General features: G+C 45.9%; 1 protein-coding gene across 1 annotated transcript in view; it reads left to right on the top strand.

Annotated features, from left to right (window-relative positions):
• DLGAP3 (discs, large (Drosophila) homolog-associated protein 3) overlaps nucleotides 1-12,704 on the top strand; it is a 52,376-nt gene that overhangs the window by 37,814 nt on the left and 1,858 nt on the right. The window contains exon 10 of the mRNA XM_014541489.1: nucleotides 12,506-12,704. Within this exon, the coding sequence (XP_014396975.1) occupies nucleotides 12,506-12,704 (199 nt within the window). The remainder of the gene's footprint in view (nucleotides 1-12,505) is intronic.

Below are 12,704 nucleotides of genomic sequence, written 5' to 3'. Positions count from 1 at the left end.
TTTAAAAGCCTGGATATAGAAGTGAAGTGTCAGACCTGAGGCTTCTTTTATCTTGCTGCATTTCCATCCTTTGTGTATCAGCTCATATCCAAGGAGCTGTAGGTCAAGCTCTAGCCAGTCTGTTTGCATTCTGAGCAGTAGGAGGGAAGGAGGAGTGCAATCTTTCCTTTTTAATAAGACTTTCTCACAGTTACACACAACACTTTCACCTACATCACATTGAAACCTCATCACCTGGTGGTATCTAGCTGCAAGGGAGGCTGTGGAATAGACAAAGAGAAGAATGGATATATTGAACTCTAGCAGTTTTGGTCACAGACTTGCTGGATTATTTTTATGCTAGAGGCCCGATGCATGAAATTCATGCAAGAGTAGGCCTTCCTTCCCCCGGCTGCCAGCAGCGGCTTCCCTCTAGCACCCGGGACCGAACTTCCCTCACAGCCCCGGCTTCATCGGGAAGGACAGAAGGACATCCAGTCTAATTAGCATATTATGCTTTTATTATTATAGATGCCTTGTTGGATTTTTGAATAGCTGTTACTTTAAGATTTTTATATCTGTGTTCATAGGTGATATTGGCCTATTATTTTGCTTTTATTGTTGTTAGTTCAGGTATTAAGCTTATGCTAGATTCCTAAAATGAGTTTGACAGCACTCTCTGTGTTTTGTTCTTTGAAACAATTTATGTAAAGTAGGAATTATCTATTCCTTAAAGGTTTGGTAAAGTTTGCCCATAAAACTACCTCAGCCTGATGTCTTTGGGGAATAGGATAAACTTTTTTTTTTTTTTAAATGTTTTATTGATTTCAGAGAGAGGAAGGGTGAGAGAGATAGAAACATTCATTGGCTGCCTCCTGCTAGGGATTGAGCCCATAAACCAGGCATGGGTCCTGACCAGGAATTAAACCGGCAACCTCCTGGTGCATGAGATGATGCTCAACTAACCCAGCCACACGGGCCAGGCAGGAGAAACTTTTTGAACTACAGCTTCAGTTTCTTTAGTGGTTATTGAACTGTTCTGGTTTCATTTTCCTTCTCGAGTTAATTTTGGTGATTTATATTTTTCTAAAAAATGGACCAATTTACAAAAATTGACAATTTTCAAAATTTTTGGCACAAATATTCTGTTATAGTATTACAATTTTATAAACTTTTACTGTATCTAAAGGTTTTGCCTCTTTTCATCCCTTCCTCCCTTTCTTGATCAATCTTGTCTGAGGTTTGTATATTTTATCATTTAAATATTTTTATTAAGTTATATTTTATTAGTCTTTAAAAAACTAGCTTTTGGTTTCAGTGAGCATCCCTATTGTTTGTTTCTATTTTATCATTAATATTTCCTGCCATCTACTACTTTAGTATTATTATATTCTTTCTTCTGCCATCTTTGTCTTTTTTTCAGCCTCTTGAACATAATTTTCTAACATGTGCTTTTAAAGCTATACATTCCCTTATAACTAACTGCTATAGCTGCCACTCATAAGTTTTGAGATGCACTGTTTTCATTGTTCAATTTGAAATGGTTTGTAACTTTCATCGTAATTTCCTTTTTAACTTGTGAATTATTTAGACATTTTTTTTTTTTTAGTTTTTAACTGTATTTTTGGGGGAGAAGGTCTACCTTTTTACTGTTGATTTCTAAATTTGCTACATTGTGGTCATACTATGCCTTCTGTGTGATATTTATTCCGTAGAGTTTGGTGAGGCTTCCTTCCTCATATGCAGGTAAACATTTTTCAAATGTTTATCCTCAAATTTTTTGGTTTCTTTATCTTTAATATTTTTTTTTTTTGGTTTGATCTACCATTTCTGAGAAAGATGTGTTAAAATGACTCCCATTACTTCTCATGTTTCCTGGTAATTTTATTAATATTTTTAGTTTGATAAAGTGCTATTTAGAAGTATTCAGGCTTATGATTGTTGTATCTTCTTGGTAGGTTGGCCATTTTATTATGAAACTAGAGGCCCGGTGCATGAAATTCGTGCATGGGTAGGGTCCCTAGGCCTGGCTGGTGATCAGGGCCGATCAGGGCCTTCTGGCTGGTGGCCGGGGCCTTCCTTAATTCTGCGCCGCCCCCTGGTGGTCAGTGTATGTCATAGAGAGCAATCGAACTCCCAGTCAAACTCCTGAGGGGACAATTTGCATATTAGGCTTTTATATATATAGATAGGCTGCTTTTCATCTTTACTAATGGCTTTTGCCTGGAATTCTGTTTTGTCTGATTTTATTGTTATGGCTGCTTTCTTTTGGTTAATTTTCCAATTTATCTTTTTCATCTTTTATTTTCAACCTTCCTATATCCTTCTGTTTAGATGTGTTGCTTGTAAGCAGTATGGACCTCGAGTTTAGTAGACATATTTCATCCACTTATATGAATTTTGATTACTGATTTATTTAATTTATTTCTGTCATCTCTTTAAAAATTTTCCATTTTATTTGCTTTTCTTTGCTTTGCCCCTCTCCTACTTTTCTGCCTTCTATTGAACTGATCAAATTTATTTTATATCTCTTTTTTCCCCCTTTCACTGGGTGGGAAGTACATTTTAGTGATAATTTTTCTCAAAATTGTAACAAATATACTTAATTTATATTTTTCTAATAGTCTAAATTTTGTCATTATTTCTATCATTCTTAGGTACAAAACAAGTACCTTGAACACTTTAATTTCCTTTTTAACTCCCTTCTCCCATCTTTCATGTTATATATTTATCTAGTATTTTGATTATACCTTTTTTAAAAAAAAACCCTTCTAAATCAGTTGTTGTTATATCTTTTATGGTTTAATATTTAGTTTTACAAACATGTTTTAACAATTTATGTGTTCACTATTGTTTGTTACTGCCCACTCCTTCCTCATGGGTTCAATTTCCTTTATGCTGAAGTACTTCTTGAGCTTGAGACCAGTTTTAGAGTTAGTATCTCAGCTTGAGATTTCTATATTTCACTGGTAGTACTCATTTGAACCCCACACCCACACAAAAAGCAGCCTTAATGTTTTGTTTTCTCAGCATCTTACTTCTTAGCCACTTTCCTGAATCATGATGTGAGTTTTCAAGTCCAAATTTGTAAATGAAATGACCGTTCTTGGCTGCTGGCTTTATGCATAGGGTCTCCTTCCAGCTCCCCAGATGCACAGGTTTGGGTTCTCTCCTCTTATTCTCCCTGGGTGTCACCATCCAGCCTCTAGCCTATGTCTGACCTGATATTCCTGTGGCTCATTTGGCTTAGATCCCCTCTCACTACTCGTGTTTCGAATTGCCTTTTTGTTTCTAGTACCTGAAGATTTCTCTTTTCTATTTCAGGCTTGGCATTATAGCAAATCCACCTTTCCCACTTTATGTTAGCCAGCATTTCTATATGTTTAAGGGGTGGGAGGGAGCTTCCCAAGTTGGTTCCATCTACAATATTGATCAGTTGTCTGGACTAGGCTGATAGCAGCAGGTCCAGGGAGAAGTGGACCAATGTGAGAAGCATTTGGAGTGAAGTCAGGAAGGGCAGGGACAGGCAGACAATGAGTTCTTCTCTGCTCTTGTGTAGGTATTCAGGGAGGTCTTGGTGGGGTGGGCCAGTGAGATGGTGTTGGGTAAATGTGTAAAGAACCGAACTACTTGGGATGATCACATTGGAAACTCAGAGGGGTGACAGGTGGGGAGAGAAGAAATCTGGCACATCTTTCTGGCCAGGCTCCCTTGCTTGTCTGCTGAAGGCATCCTTAGTTATACACCTGCACGGTCCTTTCTGTCCCTTATGTCCCTGGCACTTTCAGTCTGACTTACCACACACCATGCCCCAACTGGTACATAAAAGGGAGCCATGAATACCAACAGCCTTTCTAGGCAAATATTGAGGACTGGTTGCTCCTCTCCCCGCACCCGCTGCCACCCCATTTTCTTGGACTTTCTGGTCTTTGCTCCTATCTCACTGGTCCCAGTATCTCTATCTCTATCTCTATCTCTATCTCTATCTCTATCTCTATCTCTATCTCTTTCTATCTCACCCCCCTCCTCTCTCTCTCTCTGTCCCCTTTGGTTTTAAAACTTGCCAGGGAGGAAAGGTCTCTATTTCTGCCTTTCAGACTGTTCCTTGCTAACCTATTGGGTGAGGAGTTCAGAGTTATTGCCTCTGATACCTGGAAGTCATCTGCAGGTCCTTCCAGTTGTCCATCATTAGTGTTGACTTGGCTTAGAAATACACAGGGGTGGGAGTTCGTGCTCCTTCAGTTCCATCTCCACTGCACCTCCACCCAAATATATATTGTAACCCTATTATTTGTCAACTAGAGACCCGGTGCATGAAATTTGTGCACAGGTAGGGTCCCTAGCCTGGCCGGTGATCAGGGCCGATCTGTGGAGCAACCGGTGGGGTAACCGGGGGGCCCCTGCTAGCACCCGCCTTGGCTAGCCTGGGGCCTGCAGGCTGGGGGCAACTCCTGCATTGAGTGCCTGCCCCCTGGTGGTCAATGTGCATATAGCGACCTGTCGTTCCACCTGTTGTTCTGCTGTTTGGTCAATTTACATATTAGGCTTTTATTATATAGGACTAGAAGCCTGTTGCACGAAGATTCACGCAATAGGCCTTCCTTCCCCTGGCTGCTGGCACCGGTTTTCCTCCACCACACGGGACCCAGGCCTTTGGTCTGGCCACAGTGGAGAAGCCAAGCCTCGAGGATAGGCTTCTCCTCTCTGGCTGCAGCGAGGCTTGGCTTCTCTGCCTCTTCAGTCTTCAGTCTTCAGTCTTCAGTCTTCAGTCTTCACTCCAGCCAGAGCTTTCAGTCTTTGCTGTGCACCTGCATATGCAAATTAACCACCATCTTTGTTGGGTTAATTTGCATAGTTGCTCTGATTGGCTGGTGGGTGTAGCAGAGTGACACCAATTTGCATGTTTCTCTTTTATTAGTGTAGATTACTCTGCTGGGCACTGAGGATACAAAGGTGAGCAGAACACACAGCCCCTGCCCTGTGAAGCTTATGGCCATGTTCACCTAAGAACCTCATAGATGAAGTAGGAAAAAAAATTGTTATTTATTTGAAATTGAAATTGAACTGGAGTCTTGTATTTATTCTGACAACCCTACTTTTACCCACTGTGCCCAGTCAGGGCCGTCTGGAGAACTCTGTGTAGGAAAGCCATCCTATACTCATGATATTTCCTTAGGATCATGGTCATTTGTGGCTTTGGGACCTTGAGAAGGGAGTGTGCTGAAAGAACAGAGCCCCTTGCGCATTGGGAAGGAAGCTTGCATCCCCATGAAGCTATATTCCAATAATAGTCCTGCAGAAACAATGAGTTGCTAACTGACCACAAGCCCTGATCGCTGAAGAATGGACACTGCCTCCATTCAAACTCCAAGATGGTTTCTGACTGACCATCATGACTCTACTTAAACCTCCCACCCTATCATAGCCCCCTAGGATGTGGGGGGACTCAGGGACCCCAACTGATTTTATGTTTAAGTTCCTAGATGCTTTCTCCAAGCGGGAGCCAGCACAATGGCTGAGCCTTGCTGAAATGTCTCTGCCCTTACTCCTCCCTGCCCTCTCCCCCACACCCCCTGTCAGCCTGCTGCCAAGTAGTCTTGGCAAAACCTCTTGACAACTCCTCGATGTTGAGCATTAGACACTGTGTCTCCTGGGATGAGCCAGTTTTTTCCCAGAGCCTCTTGTGTTTTCCCCTAGAGAATCACAGTAGAAATGTCTCCCTGAAGTAACCATGATAGCAACTTCCAGAATAATCAGAAATGTGATCATTGTGACCCTAAAAAACTTGAGGGGAGGAAGCCTCCTCAACTTTGTCAAAAGGCTTGGGGAGAAAATATTGGAAAAGGCATTGTTATAAATTAGTGACAGATCGTAACTGAAGCCAGTTTCTATTCTATGTGTACAGCATTGGTGAGGACCACAGCGGATACTGCCAAATGCAAAGCTAAGTAGGGACATAAGCCCTGAACTTCACTACCCTGAAAATGCATCTATTATAGTTAGGATTAGATTTGGCTGTGAGTTACAGAAAACCCCCAAATGACAGTGACTTAAATATAATACAAGTTTATTTCTCTCTTGCTTAGAAGAAGTCTGGAGAGAGTCAATGGAGGGGCTGCTAGGTTCTCTACAGTGTCAGGACCCAGGCTCCCGCTATTTTATTGCTCCTCCATCCTGATTTCCATCTCATGTTCTAAGATGGCTGCTTGAGGTCCAGCCATCACGTCTGCATTCTGGTCAGCAGGGAGGAGGAAGGAACAAAGAAGGGCATGCTCTCCTTTTAAGAACATTTCCTGGCCCAGTCAGCGTGGCTCAGTGGTTGAGCGTCGCCCTAGGAACTAGGAAGTCACGGTTCAATTCCCGGTCAGGGCACATGCCTGGGTTGCGGGCTCGATCTTCAGTGTGGAGGGTGCAAGAGGCAGCCAATCAATAATTCTCTCTCATCATTGATGTTTCTCTCTCTCCTTCTCAATTAAAAAATATTTTTTTAAAAAAGAAGAACATTTCCTGGAAGTTGCACATACAACTTCTGCTTATATCCTGTGACCTAGAACTTAGCCATACGTGGCTACATCTAGCTGCAAGGGAGATTGGTAAACAAATCTTTATTAGAAGTGGCCATGTGTCCATCCTAAAATCGTGGGATTTTATTACTTAGGAAGAATGGATTGTGGGGATTATTAGTGTTCTCTACCATCCTTTCTTCCAGCCAACCGTTCAGCTAACATTTAAGGATGAGTAACTGCCCTATTTAGTAAGGGAGATAGATATGCAAATAACTTACTGCAATACAATGTGATATGGAGTATAAAAGAGGTTTTATTCAGAGTGCTGTGGGAGAACAGATGGAAATGATCAACAGCAATCATAATAATGAATAACTACAATGCCCTAGCTGGGTTCTCAGTGCTACATTCCCATGATTTTATTTGTCCAGCTTCCTTTCTTTTCAGCAAGAGCTGCAATCCTTTCTGCCTCTCCGTATAGTAGCTAACATTTACAATGGGCAGCCCAGGTGCTGCTCTAAGTTTCTTCCATTTATTGTCTCATAACAATCCTAGGAGCAGGTACTATTATCATTCTTCTTTATATGTGAGGAAAGTGAGGCACAAGCCATAGTGCTGGGTATTGGACCCAGGAAGTCTGGCTTCAGAGTAGGGTGCTTAACCACTCTGCTAGGCTACTCCCCTAAAGCTGCTTGTTTTCATTCCTTCCCCCACTTCCCCACCCCCAAGTATCCAGCATTCTTTCTGCTCACTTTATTATAATGGCTGAGGTCATCTGGTGGGACCTCTCTCCACTTCTGGACCAACTCCTAACTTACTTGCATCTCTTCCCTTTCCTTCTCCGCCAGTCCTGCCTCAAGGGTGAGTCATCTCTCTTGCTGATTAAAGCCTCCCTCTCCCTCAATCCTAGGTGGGCAGTGGAGTGTTTGAGAGCTGGCCTCTCAGCCATATTGTATTAACGTGATAAATGTCTGATCTTAGGGAGTCACTTAACCTCTTTAAGCCTCTATTTTCTCATCTGTAAGTAGGATTGGTACTCACACCCTTATCATGGGACTATTTGTGAGGGTTGAGCGTGTTTATTCACGTACAGTGTTCAGCATATACCAAGTGCTCACTGGGTGTTAGTTATTATCTACTAGAGGCCTGGTGGACGGATTTGTGCACTGGTGGGGTCCCTTGGCCTGGCCTGCAGGGATTGGGCCGAACCGGCTCTCTGACATCCCCTGAGGGGTCCTAGATTGTGAGAGGGCGCAGGCCAGACCGAGGGACCCCACCGGTGCACGATCGGGGTGGGGAGGGACCGCAGGAGGGTTCCAGGGCATGTCCAGCCCATCTCGCCCAGTCCTGGTGGGCCAGACCCCAGCAGCAAGCTAACCTACTGGTCAGAGCGTCTGCCTTCTGGTGGTCAGTGTGCGTCATAGCGACTGGTTGAACAAATGGTCGGACACTTAACATATTAGGCTTTTATTATATAGGATTCCCCTATTTTCTGGTTCCTTGGACTACTTTCTTCTCTACCTTCAATTGATTTCTCTTTACAAGTTGTATTAATTTCCTATTGCTGCTCTAATAAATGACCACAAATTTAGTGGCCTCCAATAGTACATATTTATTATTTTACTAGAGGCCCGGTGCACGAATTTGTGCACAGGTGGGGTCCCTTGGCTTAGCTGGTGATCGAGGCCTATTGGGAGGCTGGCTGGCTGGGGGGAGGGGCCATGAAAGGTTGGCTTGTGGGAGGGTAGGGGCTGCAGTAGGTTGGCTGTGGGAGTGCACTGACCACCAGGGGGCAGCTCCTGCGTTGACTGTCTGCCCCCTGGGGATCAGTGTGCATCATAGCTACTGGTTGATGGGTTGTTCCAGTCATTCTGGTTGACTGCGGAAGGTTGGCCAGCCGGTGGGGAGGGGCCCCGGGAGGTTGGCTGTGGGAGCACACTGACCACCAGGGGGCAGCTCCTGCGTTGAGCGTCTGCCCCCTGGTGGTCAGTGCGCTTCTAGAGGTTGGAAGTCTGAACTGGGTTTCACTGGGCTAAAATCAAGGACTGATCCCCCTGGAGACACAGGGAAGAATCCATTTAGTCGCCTTTTCCAGTTTATAGAGATAGTTTGCGTTCCTTGGCTTTTAGCCCACTTTTGTCTTCAAAGCCAGCAATGGCAGGCTGTCCTCACATGGCATCACTCCAACCTTGATTCCATTGTCCCAACTTTTTCTCTGACTTTCCTGCTTCCCTCTTTCATGTATAAGGACCTTTGTGATTAAATTAGACACACCTGGATAATCCAGTCTCTTCTCATCTCAAGATCCTTAAAGTAATCTACGAAGTCCCTTTTGCCATGGAAGGTAACATCCACAGCTTCCAGGAATTAGGGCATGGACCTCTTTGGACAGCCATTATTCTGTTTATTCCCCCCCCCCCCGCCCACTCCAAAGTTCTCCCCACTTGAGATATGGCTTGTGAGAACCATCCTAAACAAAATACCCCTCCCTTCTTTTCCCCAGATTTTTTTTAAAAAAATATATTTTTCTTTATTGATTTCAGAGAGGAAGGGAGAAGGAGAGAGAGGGGGGGGGGAGAGAGAGAGACACATCAATGATGAGAGACAATCATTGACTGGCTGCCTCTTTCACACCCCTACTGGGGATCGAGCCCACAACCCAGGCATGTGCCCTTGGCCGGGATCGAACCCGGGACCCCTCAGTCCGCAGGCCAACACTCTATCCACTGAGCCAAGCCAAGCCAAGGGCTTCCCCAGATTTTTGAGATGTAATTGACAAATAAGAAAAATATCTCTCCCTTAAAGGTACACTGTCACCCTAGCCAGTTTGGCTCAGTGGATAGAGCATCAGCCTGTGGACTGAAGGGTCCCAGGTTTGATTCCGGTCAAGGGCACATGCCCGGGTTGTGGGCTCGATCCCCAGTAGGGGTGTGAAAGAGGCAGCCAGTCAATGATTGTCTCTCATCATTGATGTTTCTATCTCTCTCTCCTTCTCCCTTCCTCTCTCAAATCAATAAGAATATACATATTTTAAAAAGGTACACTATCTTCTCTCTTCCTCCCTTCTCAACAAGCTCTTTTCAAGAGCTGTATTGGCTTGTTTTCTCCACCTCCTGACAACCTGCTATCTGCGTCTGCCCCCATACTCCACCAGACCGACTTGCCCTGATCACCATTGGCCTCCATGTTGCCAAATCAATGGACACCTTTCATTCTTACCCGGCTGCATTTTCCATGTTGGTTGCTCACTCCTTCTTGAGACCCATCTGTCCCCTATCTGCCTTTAAGTGTCTTTGTCCTGGTTTTCTTCCTGGTTCTTTCTGGCGTAGGCACCTTAGGGGGTACACTGTCTCCACCTACCCATGAAATGTCCGTGTTCCCTGGGGCTTTGCATCTTTGTTCCATTGCTCTTCTCTTGGGTGATCTTGTCCCACACTTCTGGTTGCAAATGCCACTTGCACAAGGACGACTGACCCCGCCTGTGCTGTGAAAATCCCTGGCTGGAAGTGTTGATGAAGATTGTGCTTCCAGGAATCCCATAAACTCCTCAACTTCGTTGGTCCTTCTTGAAGTAGACCCAATGAGAGAGCTCCTTCAGGTGGGTGCTGACTTGAGAACCATGAAGCCTGGGGCACTTATGCTTTCGTTCCAGACTGTGTGGCCTATTCCATCAAGAATGTGTGGTCCTTTCAGGACCCCGGCGAGGACAGGTGAAAGGCAGCAAACCCAGTGGTGCCAAAGGACAGATCCATGTTTCATGGGAGTAACAGGAAAGCAAGCAGGGAAGGCATGTCTTCAATACTGTGTTTACTGGGGCAAACCCCACCTTTATCCGTGTGGTTTGCAACTGCTGGAGCTCTGAAGGAGCCAAAGGCTACCTGGAGCTCAAAGGCACAAAAATATTCGAAGGGAGCCAAAGTGCATCCTAACAGTTCAGTTAGATAAGACTCACCAGAAACAGAGAACAGTGTAACCAAACAGTGGGGCTGCCTCCAAATGCAAGAAGGTTGCCGAGGGAGGTACGGTACAGAGGTTGGTCTTGGAGGCAGTCTGGAGGTTCACAGAGGAAGAGGAGACGTGGGCAGAGAATGGAGAGGGAGCAAGGAGGAGGAAGCCATTTTAGGCAGGAGAATAGCATGGGCAAAGGCTTAGAGTCAGGGCCAGTATAATCTACGTGGGGAACAAGGAGAATGCAGGGGAGATGAGGTTGGAGAGAACTGCATCCAGAGGATATGCTAGCATTAGGGTAGATGCTAACACAGGAAGCTTGAACTATACCTGGTTGGCATGAAGAAGCTGTGGAAAAGGTTTGAGCAGGGGGATGAATTGAGCAGAGGTCAACTTTAGGAAGACTACTCCAGTCCTGGGTGGATTGATGAGGGGAGTGTTGAGTACCAGATCTTAGAATATGCAAGGTGTAATTTTAGAGAGAAGAGGAACCTTGGCAATTACTGGTCCATTCCTATCATTTTATATAGTGTGTGTGTATTTATATATCATATATAATCATGTTTTATATACGCACACATGTATATTAAATGGCCTAGCTAGAGGGTGAGTGGCTTCCCAAAGGCACATAGCAACAACACCAGTACCAGCATTAGTACTCAGGTCAGACTCCTGATCCAGTGCTCTTCTGTGCCCTACTCAGTAGAGGCAGAGATGTATGAAAGGAGGCTGATCCAACAGTCAAGGCAGAGAGTGATGCAGGTCTTGACCAGGGCAGGACAGGGCAGACACCAAGGTGAAGACCATGTGAGAGGCAATGTGATATATTTTCTTTTTCTCTCTCTCTGGGTGGGGGTTGGGACATAGGGCTTGTTGGAGACTGCACATGAGCGCATCTCTTTTTCCTGGGTCCTGCAGCATCCTTCTGGGCCTGGTTTCTATGGCAACAGCTCCCAGCAGGCAGCCTGCCAACTGAAGGAAAGCAGGCAGGCAAGGCAGGCAGGGAGAGAAGGCCTGGGCAGCAAGAGGAAGGCTGAAGTTGTGGGGGTTGGGGGACCCTCCTGGGAAGCTGGAGGGGCCCCTAGAGCTGGTCCCTAGCCCCTCTCCCCTGATAATATGAGTAGAGTTTGCTTAGGACACAAGAGCCTTTCTTCTGTGATCCTTGAAATTCCAGACCTCAAACTTCTGTTCACTTCTCCACCCACCCCTACATCTCCTGACTCCCACTTCAAGTATGGTCCGACCCCAGCCTCATGCACTTCAGGGGCCACGGATTTCTTCATGGAACCCAGAGGGGGAAAAGAACAAGACCAACTGACTTTCTGTTTTGCATATGATTTGCTTATTAACTCAAAGAAGAAATTTCCAGGCCGTATGCCATTCCTGCCAACAACTTAATTCAACTCCATTGGCACCGGCTGACTGTGTCTGGCCAGGCTCTGGGCTGAGCCGTGGGGTCCCTAGAGGAAGAGAAGTCCGCCCAGCTGCTCCCACCTCCCTTCCCCCCAGCTGCTCAAGGCAGTTCTTCCTGATGTTCCAGCAGCTGGTGCCTTGGGAAGTGCTTGGGCTGTGGAGCAAGCAGCAGCCCTTGGTCCAAATGCTGGCTCTGCTTCTTTACAGCTGGGGACCCATGGGTCTCTCTGGGCTGTAATTTATTCATGTCTGCAGGGCTGAGGACCTACCTGTACAGCTGGTGGAAATAAGCAGACGCAGCATTTGTTAAAGTGCTGAAATCCCTCTCTATTCATTGGCAAATACCCTGGCTCCTCCCTGGCCCCTCTGGCACCCCACCCCCAACCCCGCTTCTGCAGGGAGATGCTCTAGCACGGGGGGGGGGGCTGTGTCTGTTTTCATGGGCATATGCCAGCAGCTGTTCTGTACAGATGAACTATTGTAAGTATCACCCTGTCCAGAGGCGATGCCACAGGTAGGTATATTATGTACCCACCTGTTACAAGGACTAATATAGTTAAAGGTCATATAGGTTTCCTTTCTCGTCCCCTTTCCTTTTAGTCTGGGGTGGGGGTGAAGGCCGGGGGGAGGGCAGAGATCACAGCCACCTCTCTCACCAGGCGGGCGAGGTTCAAGCGCTCCAACAGTGTGACGGCTGGCGTGCAGGCAGACCTGGAGCTGGAGGGCCTGGCCGGCCTGGCCTCGGTGGCCACAGAAGACAAGGCCCTGCAGTTCGGACGCTCCTTCCAGAGGCACGCCTCTGAACCCCAGCCCGGACCCCGGGCCCCCACCTACTCAGTCTTCCGCACGGTCCACACG

This window comes from Myotis brandtii, unplaced genomic scaffold (assembly GCF_000412655.1).
Source record: "Myotis brandtii unplaced genomic scaffold, ASM41265v1 scaffold274, whole genome shotgun sequence".
NCBI lineage: Eukaryota > Metazoa > Chordata > Mammalia > Chiroptera > Vespertilionidae > Myotis > Myotis brandtii.
Note: the sequence above shows the minus strand (reverse complement) of the source record. Positions and strands in the feature narration are given on the sequence as shown.